Here is a 21,452-nt window from a genome sequence, read left to right on the forward strand (position 1 = left end):
AGACCTTGAGGGTCCTGAGGGTGGTTTTAAGATGCCAAAGATCAAAATGCCATCATTTGGACTTAAAGGTCCCAAAATGGAGGGCCCAGATGTTGACATCAAACTCCCAAAAGCAGATGTTAAAGGACCTGAAATTGACATCAAAACTCCTGATCTTGACATTGAGGGACCTGAGGGGAAAATCAAAGGTCCCAAGCTCAAAATGCCTTCCATATCTGGTCCAAAGATCTCTATGCCAGATGTTGACTTCAACCTGAAAGGTCCCAAACTCAAAGGTGATGTTGATGTGTCCGTTCCAAAAGTGGAAGGAGATATTAAAGCACCAAAAGTTGAAATTGAAGGCCCAGATCTTGAGGGCCCTGAGGGTGGTTTTAAGATGCCAAAGATCAAAATGCCATCATTTGGACTTAAAGGTCCCAAAATGGAGGGCCCAGATGTTGACATCAAACTCCCAAAAGCAGATGTTAAAGGACCTGAAATTGACATCAAAACTCCTGATCTTGACATTGAGGGACCTGAGGGGAAAATCAAAGGTCCCAAGCTCAAAATGCCTTCCATATCTGGTCCAAAGATCTCTATGCCAGATGTTGACTTCAACCTGAAAGGTCCCAAACTCAAAGGTGATGTTGATGTGTCCGTTCCAAAAGTGGAAGGAGATATTAAAGCACCAAAAGTGGAAATTGAAGGCCCAGACCTTGAGGGCCCTGAGGGTGGTTTTAAGATGCCAAAGTTCAAAATGCCATCATTCGGACTCAAGGGTCCAAAAGTGGAGGGTCCAGATGTTGATGTGAAAATTCCTAAAGCTGATGTTGAGGTTAAGGCACCAGATGTGCATATTAAAGCTCCAGAGATTGACATCGAAGGACCTGAGGGAAAAATCAAGGGCTCCAAATTCAAGATGCCATCTGTCTCTGGTCCAAAGATTTCTATGCCAGATGTTGACTTCAACCTGAAAGGTCCAAAACTGAAAGGTGATGTTGATGTGTCTGTGCCAAAAATGGAAGGAGATATTAAAGGACCGAAAGTTGAAATTGAAGGCCCAGACCTTGAGGGTCCTGAGGGTGGTTTTAAGATGCCAAAGATCAAAATGCCATCATTTGGATTTAAAGGTCCTAAAATGGAGGGCCCAGATGTTGACATCAATCTCCCAAAAGCAGATGTTAAAGGACCTGAAATTGACATCAAAACTCCTGATCTTGACATTGAGGGACCTGAGGGGAAAATCAAAGGTCCCAAGCTCAAAATGCCTTCCATATCTGGTCCAAAGATCTCTATGCCAGATGTTGACTTCAACCTGAAAGGTCCCAAACTCAAAGGTGATGTTGATGTGTCCGTTCCTAAAGTGGAAGGTGATATTAAAGCACCAAAAGTTGAAATTGAAGGCCCAGACCTTGAGGGTCCTGAGGGTGGTTTTAAGATGCCAAAGTTCAAAATGCCATCATTTGGATTTAAAGGTCCTAAAATGGAGGGCCCAGATGTTGACATCAATCTCCCAAAAGCAGATGTTGATGTTAAAGGACCTGAAATTGACATCAAAGCACCTGATCTTGACATTGAGGGACCTGAGGGGAAAATCAAAGGTCCCAAGGTCAAAATGCCTTCCATATCTGGTCCAAAGATCTCTATGCCAGATGTTGACTTCAACCTGAAAGGTCCCAAACTCAAAGGTGATGTTGATGTGTCCGTTCCAAAAGTGGAAGGAGATATTAAAGCACCAAAAGTGGAAATTGAAGGCCCAGACCTTGAGGGCCCTGAGGGTGGTTTTAAGATGCCAAAGTTCAAAATGCCATCATTCGGACTCAAGGGTCCAAAAGTGGAGGGTCCAGATGTTGATGTGAAAATTCCTAAAACTGATGTTGAGGTTAAGGCACCAGATGTGGATATTAAAGCTCCAGAGCTTGACATCGAAGGACCTGAGGGAAAAATCAAGGGCTCCAAATTCAAGATGCCATCTGTCTCTGGTCCAAAGATTTCTATGCCAGATGTTGACTTCAACCTGAAAGGTCCAAAACTGAAAGGTGATGTTGATGTGTCTGTGCCTAAAATGGAAGGAGATATTAAAGGACCGAAAGTTGAAATTGAAGGCCCAGACCTTGAGGGTCCTGAGGGTGGTTTTAAGATGCCAAAGATCAAAATGCCATCATTTGGACTTAAAGGTCCAAAAATGGAGGGCCCAGATGTTGACATCAAACTCCCAAAAGCAGATGTTAAAGGACCTGAAATTGACATCAAAACTCCTGATCTTGACATTGAGGGACCTGAAGGAAAAATCAAAGGCCCCAAATTAAAGATGCCTACCATATCTGGTCCAAAGATCTCTATGCCAGATGTTGACTTTAACCTGAAAGGTCCCAAACTCAAAGGTGATGTTGATGTGTCCGTTCCAAAAGTGGAAGGAGATATTAAAGCACCAAAAGTTGAAATTGAAGGCCCAGACCTTGAGGGTCCTGAGGGTGGTTTTAAGATGCCAAAGATCAAAATGCCATCATTTGGACTTAAAGGTCCCAAAATGGAGGGCCCAGATGTTGACGTCAAACTCCCAAAAGCAGATGTTAAAGGACCTGAAATTGACATCAAAACTCCTGATCTTGACATTGAGGGACCTGAGGGGAAAATCAAAGGTCCCAAGTTCAAAATGCCTTCCATATCTGGTCCAAAGATCTCTATGCCAGATGTTGACTTCAACCTGAAAGGTCCAAAACTGAAAGGTGATGTTGATGTATCAGTTCCAAAAGTTAAAGGAGACATTAAAGCACCAGATGTAGATATCAAAGGCCCAGAGCTTGACATTGAAGGACCAGAGGGAAAAATCAAGGGCTCCAAATTCAAGATGCCATCTATCTCTGGTCCAAAGATTTCTATGCCAGATGTTGACTTCAATCTGAAAGGTCCAAAACTAAAAGGTGATGTTGATGTGTCTGTTCCTAAAATGGAAGGAGATATTAAAGGACCGAAAGTTGAAATTGAAGGCCCAGACCTTGAGGGTCCTGAGGGTGGTTTTAAAATGCCAAAGATCAAAATGCCATCATTTGGACTTAAAGGTCCCAAAATGGAGGGCCCAGATGTTGACATCAATCTTCCAAAAGCAGATGTTGATGTTAAAGGACCTGAAATTGACATCAAAACTCCTGATCTTGACATTGAGGGACCTGAGGGGAAAATCAAAGGTCCCAAGTTCAAAATGCCTTCCATATCTGCTCCAAAGATCTCTATGCCAGATGTTGACTTTAACCTGAAAGGTCCCAAACTCAAAAGTGATGTTGATGTGTCTGTTCCAAAAGTGAAAGGAGATATTAAAGCACCCAAAGTGGAAATTGAAGGCCCAGACCTTGAGGGTCCTGAGGGTGGTTTTAAGATGCCAAAGTTCAAAATGCCATCATTCGGACTCAAGGGTCCAAAAGTGGAGGGTCCAGATCTTGATGTGAAAATCCCTAAAGCTGATATTGAGGTTAAGGCACCAGATGTGGATATTAAAGCTCCAGAGCTTGACATTGAAGGACCTGAAGGAAAAATCAAGGGCCCCAAATTCAAGATACCATCTCTCTCTGGCCCAAAGATTTCAATGCCAGATGTTGACTTCAACCTGAAAGGTCCAAAACTGAAAGGTGATGTTGATGTGTCCGTTCCTAAAATAGAAGGAGATATTAAAGCACCAAAAGTGGAAATTGAAGGCCCAGACCTTGAGGGACCTGAAGGAAAAATCAAAGGTCCCAAGTTCAAAATGCCTACCATATCTGGTCCAAAGATCTCTATGCCAGATGTTGACTTCAACCTGAAAGGTCCAAAACTCAAGGGTGATGTTGATGTGTCAATTCCAAAAGTGGAAGGAGATATTAAAGCACCAAAAGTGGAAATTGAAGGCCCAGACCTTGAGGGACCTGAAGGAAAAATCAAGGGCTCCAAATTCAAGATTCCATCTATCTCCGGTCCAAAGATTTCTATGCCAGATGTTGACTTCAACCTGAAAGGTCCAAAACTCAAGGGTGATGTTGATGTGTCTGTTCCAAAAGTGGAAGGAGATATTAAAGGACCAAAAGTGGAAATTGAAGGCCCAGACCTTGAGGGTCCTGAGGGTGGTTTTAAGATGCCAAAGTTCAAAATGCCATCATTCGGACTCAAGGGTCCAAAAGTGGAAGGCCCAGATGTTGACATAAATCTCCCAAAAGCCGATGTTGATGTTAAAGGACCTGAAATAGATATCAAAACTCCTGATCTTGACTTTGAGGGACCTGAGGGGAAAATCAAAGGTCCCAAGTTCAAAATGCCTACCATATCTGGTCCAAAGATCTCTATGCCAGACGTTGACTTCAACCTGAAAGGTCCAAAACTCAAGGGTGATGTTGATGTGTCCATTCCAAAAGTGGAAGGAGATATTAAAGCACCAAAAGTGGAAATTGAAGGCCCAGACCTTGAGGGACCTGAAGGAAAAATCAAGGGCTCCAAATTCAAGATTCCATCTATCTCCGGTCCAAAGATTTCTATGCCAGATGTTGACTTCAACCTGAAAGGTCCAAAACTCAAGGGTGATGTTGATGTGTCTGTTCCAAAAGTGGAAGGAGATATTAAAGGACCAAAAGTGGAAATTGAAGGCCCAGACCTTGAGGGTCCTGAGGGTGGTTTTAAGATGCCAAAGTTCAAAATGCCATCTTTTGGACTCAAGGGTCCAAAAGTGGAAGGCCCAGATGTTGACATAAATCTCCCAAAAGCCAATGTTGATGTTGAAGGACCTGAAATTGACATCAAAACTCCTGATCTTGACTTTGAGGGACCTGAGGGGAAAATCAAAGGTCCCAAGTTCAAAATGCCTTCCATATCTGGTCCAAAGATCTCTATGCCAGATGTTGACTTCAACCTGAAAGGTCCAAAACTCAAGGGTGATGTTGATGTGTCCGTTCCAAAAGTGGAAGGAGATATTAAAGCACCAAAAGTGGAAATTGAAGGCCCAGACCTTGAGGGTCCTGAGGGTGGTTTTAAGATGCCAAAGTTCAAAATGCCATCATTCGGACTCAAGGGTCCAAAAGTGGAGGGTCCAGATGTTGATGTGAAAATTCCTAAAGCTGATATTGAGATAAAGGCACCAGATGTGGATATTAAAGCTCCAGAGCTTGACATTGAAGGACCTGAGGGAAAAATCAAGGGCCCCAAATTCAAGATGCCATCTATCTCTGGTCCAAAGGTTTCTATGCCAGATATCGACTTCAACCTGAAAGGTCCAAACCTGAAAGGTCCTAAACTTAAAGGTGATGTTGATGTGTCTGTTCCAGAAGTTAAAGGAGACATTAAAGCACCAAAGGTTGATATCAAGGGCCCAGAGCTTGACATTGAGGGACCTGAGGGAAAAATCAAGGGCTCCAAATTCAAGATGCCATCTCTCTCTGGTCCACAGGTTTCTATGCCAGATATTGACTTCAACCTGAAAGGGCCAAAACTAAAAGGGGATGTTGATGTATCAGTTCCAAAAGTTAAAGGAGATATTAAAGCACCAAAAGTGGAAATTGAAGGCCCAGACCTTGAGGGTCCTGAGGGTGGTTTTAAGATGCCAAAGTTCAAAATGCCATCATTCGGACTCAAGGGTCCAAAAGTGGAAGGCCCAGATGTTGACATAAATCTCCCAAAAGCCGATGTTGATGTTAAAGGACCTGAAATAGATATCAAAACTCCTGATCTTGACTTTGAGGGACCTGAGGGGAAAATCAAAGGTCCCAAGTTCAAAATGCCTACCATATCTGGTCCAAAGATCTCTATGCCAGATGTTGACTTCAACCTGAAAGGTCCAAAACTCAAGGGTGATGTTGATGTGTCCGTTCCAAAAGTGGAAGGAGATATTAAAGCACCAAAAGTGGAAATTGAAGGCCCAGACCTTGAGGGTCCTGAGGGTGGTTTTAAGATGCCAAAGTTCAAAATGCCATCATTCGGACTCAAGGGTCCAAAAGTGGAAGGCCCAGATGTTGACATAAATCTCCCAAAAGCCGATGTTGATGTTAAAGGACCTGAAATAGATATCAAAACTCCTGATCTTGACTTTGAGGGACCTGAGGGGAAAATCAAAGGTCCCAAGTTCAAAATGCCTTCCATATCTGGTCCAAAGATCTCTATGCCAGATGTTGACTTCAACCTGAAAGGTCCAAAACTCAAGGGTGATGTTGATGTGTCCGTTCCAAAAGTGGAAGGAGATATTAAAGCACCAAAAGTGGAAATTGAAGGCCCAGACCTTGAGGGTCCTGAGGGTGGTTTTAAGATGCCAAAGTTCAAAATGCCATCATTCGGACTCAAGGGTCCAAAAGTGGAGGGTCCAGATGTTGATGTGAAAATTCCTAAAGCTGATATTGAGATAAAGGCACCAGATGTGGATATTAAAGCTCCAGAGCTTGACATTGAAGGACCTGAGGGAAAAATCAAGGGCCCCAAATTCAAGATGCCATCTATCTCTGGTCCAAAGGTTTCTATGCCAGATATTGACTTCAACCTGAAAGGTCCAAACCTGAAAGGTCCTAAACTTAAAGGTGATGTTGATGTGTCTGTTCCAGAAGTTAAAGGAGACATTAAAGCACCAAAGGTTGATATCAAGGGCCCAGAGCTTGACATTGAGGGACCTGAGGGAAAAATCAAGGGCTCCAAATTCAAGATGCCATCTCTCTCTGGTCCACAGGTTTCTATGCCAGATATTGACTTCAACCTGAAAGGGCCAAAACTAAAAGGGGATGTTGATGTATCAGTTCCAAAAGTTAAAGGAGATATTAAAGCACCAGAAGTAGATATCAAGGGCCCAGAGCTTGACATTGAGGGACCTGAGGGAAAAATTAAGGGTCCCAAATTCAAGATGCCATCTATCTCTGGCCCAAAGATTTCTATGCCAGATGTTGACTTCAACCTGAAAGGTCCAAAACTCAAGGGTGATGTTGATGTGTCCGTTCCAAAAGTGGAAGGAGATATTAAAGCACCAAAAGTGGAAATTGAAGGCCCAGACCTTGAGGGTCCTGAGGGTGGTTTTAAGATGCCAAAGTTCAAAATGCCATCATTCGGACTCAAGGGTCCAAAAGTGGAAGGCCCAGATGTTGACATAAATCTCCCAAAAGCCGATGTTGATGTTAAAGGACCTGAAATAGATATCAAAACTCCTGATCTTGACTTTGAGGGACCTGAGGGGAAAATCAAAGGTCCCAAGTTCAAAATGCCTACCATATCTGGTCCAAAGATCTCTATGCCAGATGTTGACTTCAACCTGAAAGGTCCAAAACTCAAGGGTGATGTTGATGTGTCCGTTCCAAAAGTGGAAGGAGATATTAAAGCACCAAAAGTGGAAATTGAAGGCCCAGACCTTGAGGGTCCTGAGGGTGGTTTTAAGATGCCAAAGTTCAAAATGCCATCATTCGGACTCAAGGGTCCAAAAGTGGAAGGCCCAGATGTTGACATAAATCTCCCAAAAGCCGATGTTGATGTTAAAGGACCTGAAATAGATATCAAAACTCCTGATCTTGACTTTGAGGGACCTGAGGGGAAAATCAAAGGTCCCAAGTTCAAAATGCCTACCATATCTGGTCCAAAGATCTCTATGCCAGATGTTGACTTCAACCTGAAAGGTCCAAAACTCAAGGGTGATGTTGATGTGTCCATTCCAAAAGTGGAAGGAGATATTAAAGGACCAAAAGTGGAAATTGAAGGCCCAGACCTTGAGGGACCTGAAGGAAAAATCAAGGGCTCCAAATTCAAGATTCCATCTATCTCCGGTCCAAAGATTTCTATGCCAGATGTTGACTTCAACCTGAAAGGTCCAAAACTCAAGGGTGATGTTGATGTGTCTGTTCCAAAAGTGGAAGGAGATATTAAAGGACCAAAAGTGGAAATTGAAGGCCCAGACCTTGAGGGTCCTGAGGGTGGTTTTAAGATGCCAAAGTTCAAAATGCCATCTTTTGGACTCAAGGGTCCAAAAGTGGAAGGCCCAGATGTTGACATAAATCTCCCAAAAGCAGATCTTGATGTTAAAGGACCTGAAATAGACATCAAAACTCCTGATCTTGAATTTGAGGGACCTGAGGGGAAAATCAAAGGTCCCAAGTTCAAAATGCCTTCCATATCTGGTCCAAAGATCTCTATGCCAGATGTTGATTTAAACCTGAAAGGTCCAAAACTCAAAGGTGATGTTGATGTGTCTGTTCCAAAAGTTGAAGGAGAATTTAAAATGTCTGATGTGGATATCAAGGGTCCAGAGCTTGATCTTGGGGGACCTGATGGAAAAATCAAGGGCCCCAAATTCAAGATGCCATCTATTACTGGTCCAAAGGTTTCTATGCCTGATGTGGAATTTAACTTGAAAGGGCCAAAAATGAAAGGTGATGTTGAAGGAGACATTAAAACACCAGATTTGGATGTCAAGGGGCCGGAACTTGAAATGGAAGTACCTGAAGGAAAAATAAAGGGCCCAAAACTAAAGATGCCATCAGTATCTGGTCCTGAAGGTCCTAACATTGAGGTTAATATTCCGGAACCAAACGTGAAAAAGTCGAAGTTCAAGATGCCAAAATTTAAAATGCCAAAATTTGGTTTTAAGTCACCCAAAGGAGATATTGATGTTAGTGTGCCTAGTAGTGATGTCAATATAAAATCACCAGACATTGACATCAAAACTCCTGATCTAGACATTGAGGGACCTGAAGGGAAAATCAAAGGTCCCAAGTTCAAAATGCCTTCTATGTCTGGTCCAAATATCTCTATGCCAGATGTAGACTTCAACCTGAAAAGTCCGAAAGTCAAGGGTGATATTGATGTCTCTGGACCCAAGATTGCAGGTGACATAAATATTCCAAAAGTGGACATTGAAGGTCCTGATGTTAATATAGAGGGCCCAGAAGGTGGCTTGAAGATGCCTAAGTTCAAAATGCCATCATTCGGACTCAAGGGTCCTAAAGTGGAGGGCCCAGATTTTGACATCAATCTCCCAAAAGCGGATGTTGATGTTAAAGGACCTGAAATTGACATCAAAACTCCTGATCTTGACATTGAGGGACCTGATGGGAAAATCAAAGGTCCCAAGTTCAAAATGCCTTCTTTATCTGGTCCAAAGATCTCTATGCCAGATGTAGACTTTAACCTGAAAGGTCCAAAACTCAAAGGTGATGTTGACATGTCTGTTCCAAAAGTTGAAGGAGATATTAAAGGACCAAAAGTTGAAATTGAAGGCCCAGACCTTGAAGGTCCTGAGGGTGGTTTTAAGATGCCAAAGATGAAAATGCCATCATTTGGACTCAAGGGTCCTAAAGTGGAGGGCCCAGATTTTGACATCAATCTCCCAAAAGCAGATGTTGATGTTAAAGGACCTGAAATTGACATCGAAACTCCTGATCTTGACATTGAGGGACCTGAGGGGAAAATCAAAGGTCCCAAGTTCAAAATGCCTTCCATATCTGGCCCAAAGATCTCTATGCCAGATGTCAACTTAAATCTTAAAGGCCCCAAAGTCAAGGGTGATATGGACATATCTGGACCAAAAATCGCAGGGGACGTAAAGACTCCAAAAGTCAACATTGAAGGTCCTGATGTTGATATAGAGGGCCCAGAAGGAGGCTTCAAGATGCCCAAAATAAAAATGCCGTCATTTGGACTGAAAGGTCCCAAAATGGAGGGCCCAGATGTTGACATCAATCTCCCAAAAGCAGATGTTGATGTCAAAGGACCTAAAATTGACATCAAAACTCCTGATCTTGACATTGAGGGACCTGAAGGGAAAATCAAAGGTCCTAAGTTTAAAATGCCTTCTATATCTGGTCCAAACATCTCCATGCCAGACGTAGACTTCAACCTGAAAGGTCCAAAAGTCAAGGGTGATATAGATGTCTCTGGGCCCAAGATTGAAGGTGACATAAAAGCTCCAAAAGTGGACATTGAAGGTCCTGATGTTGATATAGAGGGTCCTGAGGGTGGTTTTAAGATGCCAAAGTTCAAAATGCCATCATTCGGACTCAAGGGTCCAAAAGTGGAGGGTCCAGATGTTGATGTGAAAATCCCTAAGGCTGATATCGAGGTTAAGGCACCAGATCTGGAAATGAAAGCTCCAGAGCTTGACATTGAAGGACCTGAGGGAAAAATCAAGGGCCCCAAATTCAAGATGCCATCAATCTCCGGTCCAAAGATTTCCATGCCAGATGTTGACTTCAACCTGAAAGGGCCAAAACTGAAAGGTGATGTTGATGTATCAGTTCCAAAAGTTAAAGGAGACATTAAAGCACCAGAAGTAGATATCAAGGGCCCAGAGCTTGACATTGAGGGACCTGAGGGAAAAATCAAGGGCCCCAAATTCAAAATGCCAACTATCTCTGGTCCAAAGATTTCTATGCCAGATGTTGACTTCAACCTGAAAGGACCAAAACTGAAAGGTGATGTTGATGTGTCCATTCCTAAAGTGGAAGGAGATATTAAAGGACCAAAAGTTGAAATTGAAGGCCCAGACCTTGAGGGTCCTGAGGGTGGTTTTAAGATGCCAAAGATCAAAATGCCATCATTTGGATTTAAAGGTCCTAAAATGGAGGGCCCAGATGTTGACATCAATCTCCCAAAAGCAGATGTTGATGTTAAAGGACCTGAAATTGACATCAAAACTCCTGATCTTGACATTGAAGGACCTGAGGGGAAAATCAAAGGTCCCAAGTTCAAAATGCCTTCCATGTCTGGTCCAAAGGTCTCTATGCCAGATGTTGACTTCAACCTGAAAGGTCCAAAATTCAAAGGTGATGTTGATGTTTCCATTCCAAAAGTCGAAGGAGATATTAAAGCACCAAAATTGGAAATTGAAGGCCCAGACCTTGAAGGTCCTGAGGGTGGTTTTAAGATGCCAAAGTTCAAAATGCCATCATTCGGACTCAAGGGTCCAAAAGTGGAGGGTCCAGATGTTGATGTGAAAATCCCTAAAGCTGATATTGAGGTTAAGGTGCCAGATGTGGATATGAAAGCTCCAGAGCTTGACATTGAAGGACCTGAGGGAAACATTAAAGGACCCAAATTCAAGATGCCATCAATCTCCGGTCCGAAGATTTCCATGCCAGATGTTGACTTCAATCTGAAAGGTCCAAAACTGAAAGGTGATGTTGATGTGTCAGTTCCAAAAGTTAAAGGAGACATTAAAGCACCAGAAGTAGATATCAAGGGCCCAGAGCTTGACATTGAGGGACCTGAGGGAAAAATCAAGGGCCCCAAATTCAAGATGCCATCAATCTCCGGTCCAAAGATTTCTATGCCAGATGTTGACTTTAACCTGAAAGGTCCAAAACTGAAAGGTGATGTTGACATGTCTGTTCCAAAAGTTGAAGGAGATATTAAAGGACCAAAAGTTGAAATTGAAGGCCCGGACCTTGAGGGACCTGAGGGTGGTTTTAAGATGCCAAAGATCAAAATGCCATCGTTTGGACTAAAAGGTCCCAAAGTGGAGGGCCCAGATTTTGACATCAATCTCCCAAAAGCGGATGTTGATGTTAAAGGACCTGAAATTGACATCAAAACTCCTGATCTTGACTTTGAGGGACCTGAGGGGAAAATCAAAGGTCCCAAGTTCAAAATGCCTTCCATATCTGCTCCAAAGATCTCTATGCCTGATGTTAACGTAAATCTTAAGGGCCCCAAAGTCAAGGGTGATATGGATGTTTCTGGACCAAAGATTGCAGGGGAAATAGATGCTCCAAAAGTGAACATTGAAGGTCCTGATGTTGATCTAGAGGGCCTAGAAGGAGGCTTCAAGATGCCCAAAATAAAAATGCCATCATTTGGACTCAAAGGACCTAAAGTGGAGGGCCCAGATGTTGACATCAATCTCCCCAAAGCAAATGTTGATGTTAAAGGACCTGAAATTGACATCAAAACTCCTGATCTTGACTTTGAGGGACCTGAAGGGAAAATCAAAGGTCCCAAGTTCAAAATGCCTTCTATGTCTGGTCCAAAGATCTCTATGCCAGATGTAGACTTCAACCTGAAAAGTCCAAAAGTCAAAGGTGATATAGATGTTTCTGGCCCCAAGATTGCAGGTGACATAAAGGCTCCAAAAGTGGACATTGAAGGTCCTGATGTTAATATAGAGGGCCCAGAAGGCGGCTTGAAGATGCCTAAGTTCAAAATGCCATCATTTGGACTCAAGGGTCCTAAAGTGGAAGGCCCAGATTTTGACATCAATCTCCCAAAAGCAGATGTGGATGTTAAAGGACCTGAAATTGACATCAAAACTCCTGATCTTGACATTGAGGGACCTGAGGGGAAAATCAAAGGCCACAAATTCAAGATGCCAACTATCTCCGGTCCAAAGATTTCTATGCCGGATGTTGACTTCAACCTGAAAGGTCCAAAACTGAAAGGTGATGTTGACATGTCTGTTCCAAAAGTTGAAGGAGATGTTAAAGGACCAAAAGTTGAAATTGAAGGCCCAGACTTTGAGGGTCCTGAGGGTGGTTTTAAGATGCCAAAAATCAAAATGCCATCATTTGGACTTAAAGGTCCTAAAGTCGAGGGCGCGGATGTTGACATCAGTCTCCCAAAAGCAGATGTTGATATTAAAGGACCTGGAATGGACATTAGAACTCCTGATCTTGACATTGAAGGACCTGAGGGGAAAATCAAAGGTCCCAAGTTCAAAATGCCTTCCACATCTGGTCCAAAGATCTCTATGCCAGATGTCAACTTAAATTTAAAAGGCCCTAAAGTCAAGGGTGATCTGGATGTTTCTGGACCAAAGATAACAGGTGACATAAATGCTCCAAAAGTGGACATTGAAGGTCCTGATGTTGATATACAGGGCCCAGAAGGTGGCGTAAAAATGCCAAAAATCAAAATGCCATCATTTGGACTGAAAGGTCCTAAAGTGGATGGTCCAGATGTTGACATCAATCTTCCAAAAGCTGATTTTGATATCAAAGGACCTGAAATTGATGTTAATGCCCCTGATCTTGACATTGAGGGAACTGAGGTGGGTTTAAAACATGTTAAATTCCCAAAATTTAAAGGGCCCAACTTTGGAATAAAGCCTTCCGGTGGCAGTCTTTCAGTACCTGAAAAAGATATTAAGGCGAGCCTTGATGTCAAAAGCCCTGATGTCAACGTTAGTGGACCAGATGCAAACATCAAGGTTCCAAAAACAAAGAAATCAAAATTTTCTCTTGGAGTTAAGAGCCCAAAATTGGATGCAGATATTCCTGATGCTGGTAGTAGTTTAGAAGGACCTGATATGAACATAGATGTGAAAGGAAAGAAAGGTAAATTCAAACTGACTAAAGGGAAAGGAAAGTCTAAAACCTTTGATGGTGATATGAAGACTGAAATTGTCAAGTTGGAGACAAATGAACCTGATGTACAGTTGAAGTCAACCAAAGTAAAGAAACCCTTTTTTGGAAAGTTACATTTTCCTGATGTAGAATTTGACATCAAATCTCCTAAAGTTAAAGGTAGTTCATCTGGTTCTGGAACTATAAAATCATCTGATGTTGATTTGCCATCTGCAAGCCTTAAAGCTGATATTCAGAAACCAGATGCTAGTTTGGACAGTCCAGATTTAAAAACAAAAGGGGAGAAAATAAAAATGCCAAAAGTCAGCATCTCTGGCTCTAAATTAAAAACTCCTGAACTGGATGTTAGAGGTGCAACATTGGAGACCTTGCATTCCCCAGATGTCAGTGTAGCAGGATCCGGCATTAATGGAAAAGGCAATGTTAAAATGGATATGGGTGGAAAAATACAGGATGTTGATTTGACAGTGCCTTCTGTAAATGTCCATGGTGTGGCTTTAGATGCTGATTTAAATCTCACTGAACAAAAAGGAGTAAAAGGGAGCATTGAAATACCAGGCTTTAATGTGAGGGGACAAAAGGGAGAGGCTGCAAGTGGGTTTGGCATGAAGTCAGATGCATCATTATCTGGGGTTGAGTACCAAGAAGGTAATGTAACCTTTCCTAAAATGAAAATACCAAAGTTTGGTGTTGCATTGCCTAAAGTAGAAGGGAGAGAGATGGGAGTAGATGTAGGTTCAGGTGAATTGTCTGCTGGTGCTAAAGTAAGTTCCCAAAATCTAGAAATGCAGAGCACTGATATGAAAAGCAGTGGTGGAAAAGTAAAAGTCAAAATGCCAAAACTATTTGCCAAAACTAAATCTAAAGGTGGCAGTGCAGCTGATCTTACTGTCGAGGGAGAAGATGCTGATCTTACCACTAAAGGTGGTGCAAATGTGTCTAAGGAGTGGAGTCTTAGTTCTGGGGAATTGACAAGTGGCAAGTTGGCAGTAGAAGGAAGCTCTGGATTTAAAGTTTCACCAAAGAGTAAATCTGCCTCCCTTGACCTCTTCAAAAAATCACAACATCACTCATCCTCTATAAGTGATGAGGGAGGTTTAGCTTCCCCTGTTTCTACTGAAGGGCACTTAGAGGCTGAGGGTGGCAACATTTCAATAGATGCTGGAGAAACAAAGATTAAAGGCAAAAAAGGAAAGTTGAAGTTTGCTACAATTGGAGGTTTTAGCTCAAAAAGTAAAGGTTCATATGAAGTGACCGATGAAAGTGAGGTTAGGATTGAGGGTGCTGGTGGAATTGCTCAGCCTTTAAAGAAGTCCAGAATGTCATCGTCATCTAGCAGTGATAGTGGTTCAAAAGGTAGTTTTCGGTTCCCACAACTCGAAATAGCCGTTTCACCAAAGAAATAGTTTTTATACTAGTATCTATACACAATACATTCACATAAACAATCTTTTTTTTTTTTTTTTCCCAGTCTAAATGTCTACATGTAAATCTGTCTTTCATTTAAACAATAGTGCACTGTTTCATCAATTTCCACAAATGTCCTTTACAGGAATTGATATTTTTTGAATCACAATTTAACTGTAAATAAGAGAAATCTGTTATGTAATTTTAATTCTTTTGTTTTGTAGATAGGAAATACAAGTCCAATCCAGCAATGTGTGTAGTTAATATAAAAAGTTCTGCATCCAGCTTTGAGTTGTCATCTGATAACTTATATTTTTGTACCTTTGAAAGTTTTGGGTCTCTTGTCCTTTCTAAAATTGTCTGGATACATTTACACACAAGAGGCATGATTTTAGTTACATTTGAAAAGATTTTTTGACTTCAGCTTCATTTATATAATTAGTGATGTTATCATATGTACTCATCACAGATGAATAACTAATTTCAGCAGTGATAAACCAGATATCATTTGTAAGCACAATGTAGTTTAATGGGTGTACAAACTGTAAATAAATTGATTCAAAATAGATACATGGGATAACATAACGTTGTCTTCCAAATAATATGACAGTTCAGATATTATGGAATTTATACAGAGATTATAATCTTCTAAAGTATTTATATCTAAGACTGTCTTTTTCAGTGATTGATTAAATCTTTTTAAATGCACACCAGCACTGTTACTTGCTTTGATTTTTAATGGTTTCTAAGGCATTTTTTTTTCTTAGTTATATCTTCCACATTTCTTTACATCCAGTTGACTCTCTCTCTTCCTCTCACTAAATTTATGAAATGTCGTGCTGTCATGTGGTGATATAACTACAGGAATGCTAATGCCAATGGTTAAACATTAATATTTTGAAAAGGCATAAATGTGCATTGCCCTTGTAAATAATGGGACATTTAGGCTTTGAGTTTCTAACTCTTTTTCTTGTATCAGTTGCAAAAAATCTAAATAAAGTGATCAACCCTCAACATGTTTGTGCTGAATGTAACTCTTTTCATTAAAATCCTATGTATTGTAATGTAAGAACTGTAAAACCGCACATAGAACTGTTTTGTTGGAACATTAACTTCAGTGTTAATGTCGTTGAATGCCTAAAAATAAGATTGCATTCATTCAACTCTGTTAAATCTTACCATTGTGCTTTTAGCTTTCTATGAATACTTTGATAGGAGCCAACACCAAGAAAACAGGAAATGGGCTTTCCTGTCCTGGTTCTTCAAATCATCACTAAGGAAGGAAATGATCAGGAAATTCCTTTGAGGGAGGAAAATGTGGTTTGTTTTGTATGCAAATATTCGTTAGCAGACCTAGGATGAGAAGAAAACGGCATGCATTCTATAGTTAACTTGAAATCGATGACAAGGAACTTATAAGCTGAAAGGAATACAGGCAAAAACCCATATTTTTCTTATTTAATTGGAAAGGTAAGTCATATGATTCTATTACAATGCATTGCTACTGAAATTACAAGAAATTAAAGTGATTAGAGTGGATTTATTTTGTCTTTGAACATGTTTCTGAGGCGGTGTTATGCATTGGGTTGATTTTCAAATTCCCAATCTTTATTGTACCCGGTCACTCCAGGTGTCAAATTTTACGAGAGGGAATATTTACAGAATTTATTAGAATTAAACTGGTTTCCAATTTGTGTGCTTGACATCATATTCTCACTTAATCCCAATACATGCCTTTTTGTAAATCAAAGCCTTGAGAAGAAGACCATTTTGACAGGAGGAGAAACTACATAGTACTATAATAATTATAATAAATGAAAATGCTTGTTTTAAAAAACTATAAACTGCAAAATGACCAGTGGGTTAAAGGCCAGTGTGTTTGGAGTGTTGTTCAACATCAAATGCTCCTTGTTGTAGTTGTATATCGAATTATGAGATATGTAGGTAGAAAGAATAAACTATCTCTCTTTTTCTGGTAAGACACGCTTGTGGATAATACAGCGAGCAGCAGTCTAGGCTTACGTGTCTTGTATCAAAGAGGACGCAAACAGATGGTGTCCTTGACTCCTTCAGAAATAAGAGGTTAGACTTTGCATTTATTTCAGTTCAAACTGGTTTTATATTGACCCATACATCAAATATACAATTTATGGTGGAATTCTCAAACTAAATAATCAGCATTATATGTCTTTCTTAGTCAACCCTCTTTTCCAAGGAAGTATTTAATGTATGAACTTCAGATACTTAGGGCTCTTTAAGGAAGGACTGACAGATTTAAAGCATATCATGGCGATGTGTTCAAATAATGATAATAATAAAAATATTAAAAGCACATTGCATACATAAAAAGGCTGATATGGCCCGTCTATAGCTTTGAAATGATTTTTTAGATAAAAAGTCTAAAATGTTGGGGATACCAGAGAAAAACTGCCATATAAATCTATGCAGCTCAAAAATGAACAAGGTTTGCTCTCTCTGCTATCATATTTAGTATGGATTTAAATTCTTTTATAAATCTTCAACCTCACTGTTTAGTCATGGATCTTTAAATCTACGTATATACTATATAAGATAAATTGCTGGAGCTTGAACAAATTATTTTCAAGCTAGCTAAAATGTTCCATTCAAGCCTTTAATTAGTCTAATTGGCCAAGATGACTGTGCATTTACCTTTTTAATATTTAGAAACTGATTTCTATTTATCTACTGTTGTGCTGTTGGTTCATGCTCATATTAAGGTAGAGCTGCCTTTTATGACATTAACATAAAATAAAATGTAATATTTTACTCAAACATAGCTATTTTTCTAAAAAAAAAAAAGCTTTAGAAGGACATCATTGCATAATTGTATAGGTTAACATTATTCACCCAGACTACCCATCATTACAGTGTAGCTTCAAATGAGATTAGTTTGTGCATCCAAAGAAAATTCATCCATCCTACATGCCCTCCACCCCCTGCTGTTCACTGCTTACATAATGCATCAAGGTACAGAAATGTCTAAAGCATACAGGGTGCTGGTAATTAAACAGTCTCACACAGCTGGGGTGAGAACATCTGGATGACAGAATTCTCACCAAAAATGTTTAGATTCACTAGCAATGGCTTAATTTTACAAATTTCCTGTAGTACTTTACATTGCACAGATCGGAAGATTCTTTCAAAACCTGGTCTCTTGCTTTCATTACAGTTACGTGTTTTCAGCCCATTTTATCATTGTTTCAAAACTCAAGATATGCAATGAGAACATTTGGTTTAATTTGGTTTTTGGTTTAATTTGGTATACAGTATGATCTTCCAATTTAGTGTTTTTAATAATATAGTTCATTCAGTAGCAAACAGTGCAAGATTAATGTTTCAAATTACCCTTGTTATTGAAATAATTACAGTAATACAGACTATCAACAGTAGAACAAAGCTCGGAAACAATAAGATTGCCATCTAAATTAAAAACAAAAAGGTTCCACTTTACAATCAGGTTCCATTTTTAAACATTAGTTAACTAGATAACACAAATTAGCAATGAAAAAATAATTAACTAATGTTAATTTCAACATTTACTAACACATTATTAAAATTAAAAGTTGTATCTGTTATATTATTTAATGGACCTGCTTTAATGTGAACTAACAATGCACAGTTGTATTTCATTGTAAAAAATGTATTGCTCATTGTTTTTTAATGCATAAAAAAAACATAATTGGTACTTCTTTGAGGATTTAGTGCATGTCACCTTAAAACAATATCTATCACTCTGTCTCTTCCTTTTTTTTTTCTTTTAATGTTTTGATTTGCAAATTTGGCTGAGGTTCAACGCCCCTCCACCACACTAGGGAATGAAGCAAAGGGAGCCTCCTCACCATAACAGATACCATAAAGGATGATGGTATCCATATTTTCAGCATAACAATAGAACCATGAACTTAAGGCACTGCACATGAATAAATCATTGACTGTATCGGCAGTATAAGACCAGCAAATCTTTGGAAACAAATAGAGACAATGAGCAATATGACGCACATTGCAGTGCATTTAGATCCACCTTTTCCATAGGACAGGATAAACAACCTCAGCTATAAAAAATGAATTAATGTTATCACATCCCCGTGTGCAAACATCAGCAAATATTAGCATTGTGATATATTTTTTTTTTTTTTTGCTTCATATGTATTTCAAGGAGGACACAGGATTTTATTTTTGTCTCTTTTTTTTTCAGTTTGTGTTGTATTAAAAAATAAAAATCAGTTAAAAACAATATAATCAGTTGGTACCATCGCCAAATCTTAAGCAAAATAATTTTAAGCAAATTATACCTTTCATACGTTTTTCTTATACATTGGTTAAGTTATTGTGTTCAAAGTGCAAAGACTGTTTTAGATACCTCTGAAAGACATATATATATCTAGGTTTCTTGATATACAGCATACTGTAGACACTTCCTGAACATTTACTTGACATGAAACACTGACTAGTGTCGCAACGAAGAAGTCAAAACAGTAATACTCTTTGGTGTTTATCTGTCACTATGGCTTGAGAGAGACAGTGAGAGAATAATTTTTCTGCATGGTTTCCTCCTTCGTTGAGAGGCTAAGACTGTCTCCCTCGGGATCCCATCAGATTGGGGGGGACTGTGTGAGAAGACATGTCTATGTGCATGCGTGAGCGAGAGAGAGAGAGCTGGAGCGAGGGAAAGAGCATGTGTGTGCACACATAAAGGAAAGGGGCAGAGTGTGAGTGCGAGTGCAGATGATGCTGCTCGTGGAAGGAGATGTTGCTGGTTTTGGCTTTCGTTCCTGTGCTACAAGATTTTCCCCACTAAGGTTTGACCTCTGCGTCCTGTCAGTTTGGCACCTCACCTTCTCGGGTAAGAGCTGTTCATTATTTGCTGCTGGAATCAGAGCAGGTTGCTGTTAACGGTCCTCATTTTTTTGTGTTGTGTGTGTGTCGTATGTGCAGAGAGATACAGAACGACAAAGGGAAGGGAGGAGGGTGGAACAGGCAGAGGATATCATGTGTGTGCTATAACTAAGGACAAGGAGCAGACAGAGTTGGAGAAGAGGGGAAATAAGACACAAGGCAGAAGCTGCAGACATCGTCCATTTATTGGCCAGAACTGGCAACAAAGACAAACGAGGTAAAGCCTCTGAAGCCGTTCTGCCTCGTTATTCCTCGGATTCCATGTGCCACTGGCATCGCATCGAATAGGATGTCTGTGTCTGGAAAAAAGGAGTTTGATGTGAAGCAGATCCTCAGGCTCCGCTGGCGCTGGTTCAGCCACAACACTCAAACCTCAGCTGGGAATGGGAGCTATATCCAACAGGAAGGTTTCGACCACCGGGGAACACCGGTCCGGCTGAAGAGTCACTCCCGGGACAGAGGAGGACTTCGCAAGAGCAACAGCCCCGTGCACAGCATTCTGGTTCCGAACCCTGGACCCACACCTGTTTATGTCAGGCCGGGCAATCAATCATGGCACCAGCAAAACATCATCCAGCACCTCCAAGCTAGCGAGGAGCTTCCCAAGAGCAACTCACCTTGCAGTGCCAGGAAAGAGGAGGCGAAGAGCAGCCATGAGGATGTGAAGAGCAACCCGGAGGATCCTTCTGAAGAGGAAGCCACAGAGAGGTAAAAAAAAAAAAAAAAAGCTCAGTGCAGAAATAGAACCGTAAAACCAGATGTGTGAAGAGGTGCCTGCTGCTGTCAGCTAACACATTCAGGGTGGAAGCTGCTAAGTTTTGCCTGTAGGCATAAAAGACACGGGGTTTTTAGATGAAAATCCTATTTTTGCCCTTCATGCAGTAATGAAAACAGACAGTACGGTGCTGAGAGATGAGCGAGGTGTTATTTTGGCACAGAGTGGATTTACGGTAAGCCCCAGGGAGCGTCAGGATTGAGCACAAGTACAGTATTTAACTGTCACTTTATTTGAGCTCATTACGCCAGTGAAATTCGCTCAGAAATGACAGTTTGTTTTATTTTCATTCGCTGTGTTGCTAGTATTTAGAGCCGCCGCTTACACGTTGGTTTGGTCTTCGGAGAATATAATTTTTCAATCAACTCCACCATTGCAGCTGCCACCACTGCTCACCTGGGGATAGTTCATTCACATGGCATACGGGTTGTAGAAGCACAGCTCTGAAATATCCACGGATAAATTATTCATCAAGCAGACATCTCACAAAACACAGAGGAAAACATAGAGGCGTCTGGATTTAGCTGGCAGCATAACACATTCTGTAAGCCGTGAGGTGGTTCGCTCTTCATTTTCGCAGCGTGCATTTTCATAACCTGAAGCAGGAATATTTCACGGCATGTTAATGCATGCATCCTCCGACTTATAAATGTTACAGAGAGGATACCATTACATCAGAGACCATTGACGCAAGGGCTATAAATTTGGGAAGGGCAACAGGATGAATTATCTTTAGTGGGGATGATATTTACACATCAGTGCAGTTCAGAGAAAGAGAACATTTAATTTGCTTACTCCGATCGATCGAAATTTATGAGATTATAAAGCCCTACATCCACAGATGCTTTCAATTCACATCTTAAGTACTGGATGTTTAGAAGAGAAAGATCTTGTTTTTTTTTTTCCACTGGGAAGCTCTGTCTAATATAATGTCACAGTAGAGAAAGGCAGGAAGTAGATAAGGAAGTGGAGAAACTGACCAACACTAAAAGATGATGTCATGAGAAAGAAAAACAAAACCACACTCTTTTCTAAAGAAATGTGCCCGCATAAAGTGCATCATATTCTACACCTGATCAACAGTTATAGTCTTTTAT

At 40.6% G+C, this 21,452-nt stretch overlaps 2 protein-coding genes across 6 annotated transcripts in view; both read left to right on the plus strand.

Annotated features, from left to right (window-relative positions):
- The first annotated feature begins 4 nt into the window (after nucleotides 1-4).
- On the plus strand, nucleotides 5-15,677 carry LOC127494302 (neuroblast differentiation-associated protein AHNAK-like). 3 transcript variants are annotated; one of them, XM_051860072.1, is made up of 2 exons: nucleotides 5-1,109; nucleotides 1,455-15,677. In XM_051860072.1, the coding sequence occupies exons 1-2, from the start codon at nucleotides 32-34 to the stop codon at nucleotides 14,660-14,662; spliced, it is 14,286 nt and encodes a 4,761-aa protein (XP_051716032.1). In that variant the 5' UTR covers nucleotides 5-31; the 3' UTR covers nucleotides 14,663-15,677. The 3 variants fall into 3 exon arrangements, with proteins under 3 accessions (XP_051716032.1, XP_051716034.1, XP_051716033.1); XM_051860074.1 differs by having other exon boundaries at nucleotides 701-773; nucleotides 4,677-15,677; XM_051860073.1 differs by lacking the exon at nucleotides 5-1,109 and having other exon boundaries at nucleotides 3,239-3,407; nucleotides 4,677-15,677.
- A 152-nt stretch (nucleotides 15,678-15,829) lies between these two features.
- Nucleotides 15,830-21,452, plus strand: part of klhl4 (kelch-like family member 4) — a 44,178-nt gene continuing 38,555 nt past the window's right edge. Inside the window, exons 1-4 of one of the 3 annotated variants that reach the window (XM_051860077.1) lie at nucleotides 15,830-16,133; nucleotides 16,644-16,745; nucleotides 19,281-19,527; nucleotides 19,620-20,288. In XM_051860077.1, the coding sequence (XP_051716037.1) occupies nucleotides 19,870-20,288 (419 nt within the window). In that variant the 5' untranslated portion in view covers nucleotides 15,830-16,133; nucleotides 16,644-16,745; nucleotides 19,281-19,527; nucleotides 19,620-19,869. The remainder of the gene's footprint in view (nucleotides 16,134-16,643; nucleotides 16,746-19,280; nucleotides 19,528-19,619; nucleotides 20,289-21,452) is intronic. The other 2 variants (XM_051860079.1, XM_051860078.1) reach the window with 2 other exon arrangements.

This window comes from Ctenopharyngodon idella, chromosome 14 (genome assembly GCF_019924925.1).
Source record: "Ctenopharyngodon idella isolate HZGC_01 chromosome 14, HZGC01, whole genome shotgun sequence".
Taxonomy (NCBI): Eukaryota; Metazoa; Chordata; class Actinopteri; order Cypriniformes; family Xenocyprididae; genus Ctenopharyngodon; species Ctenopharyngodon idella.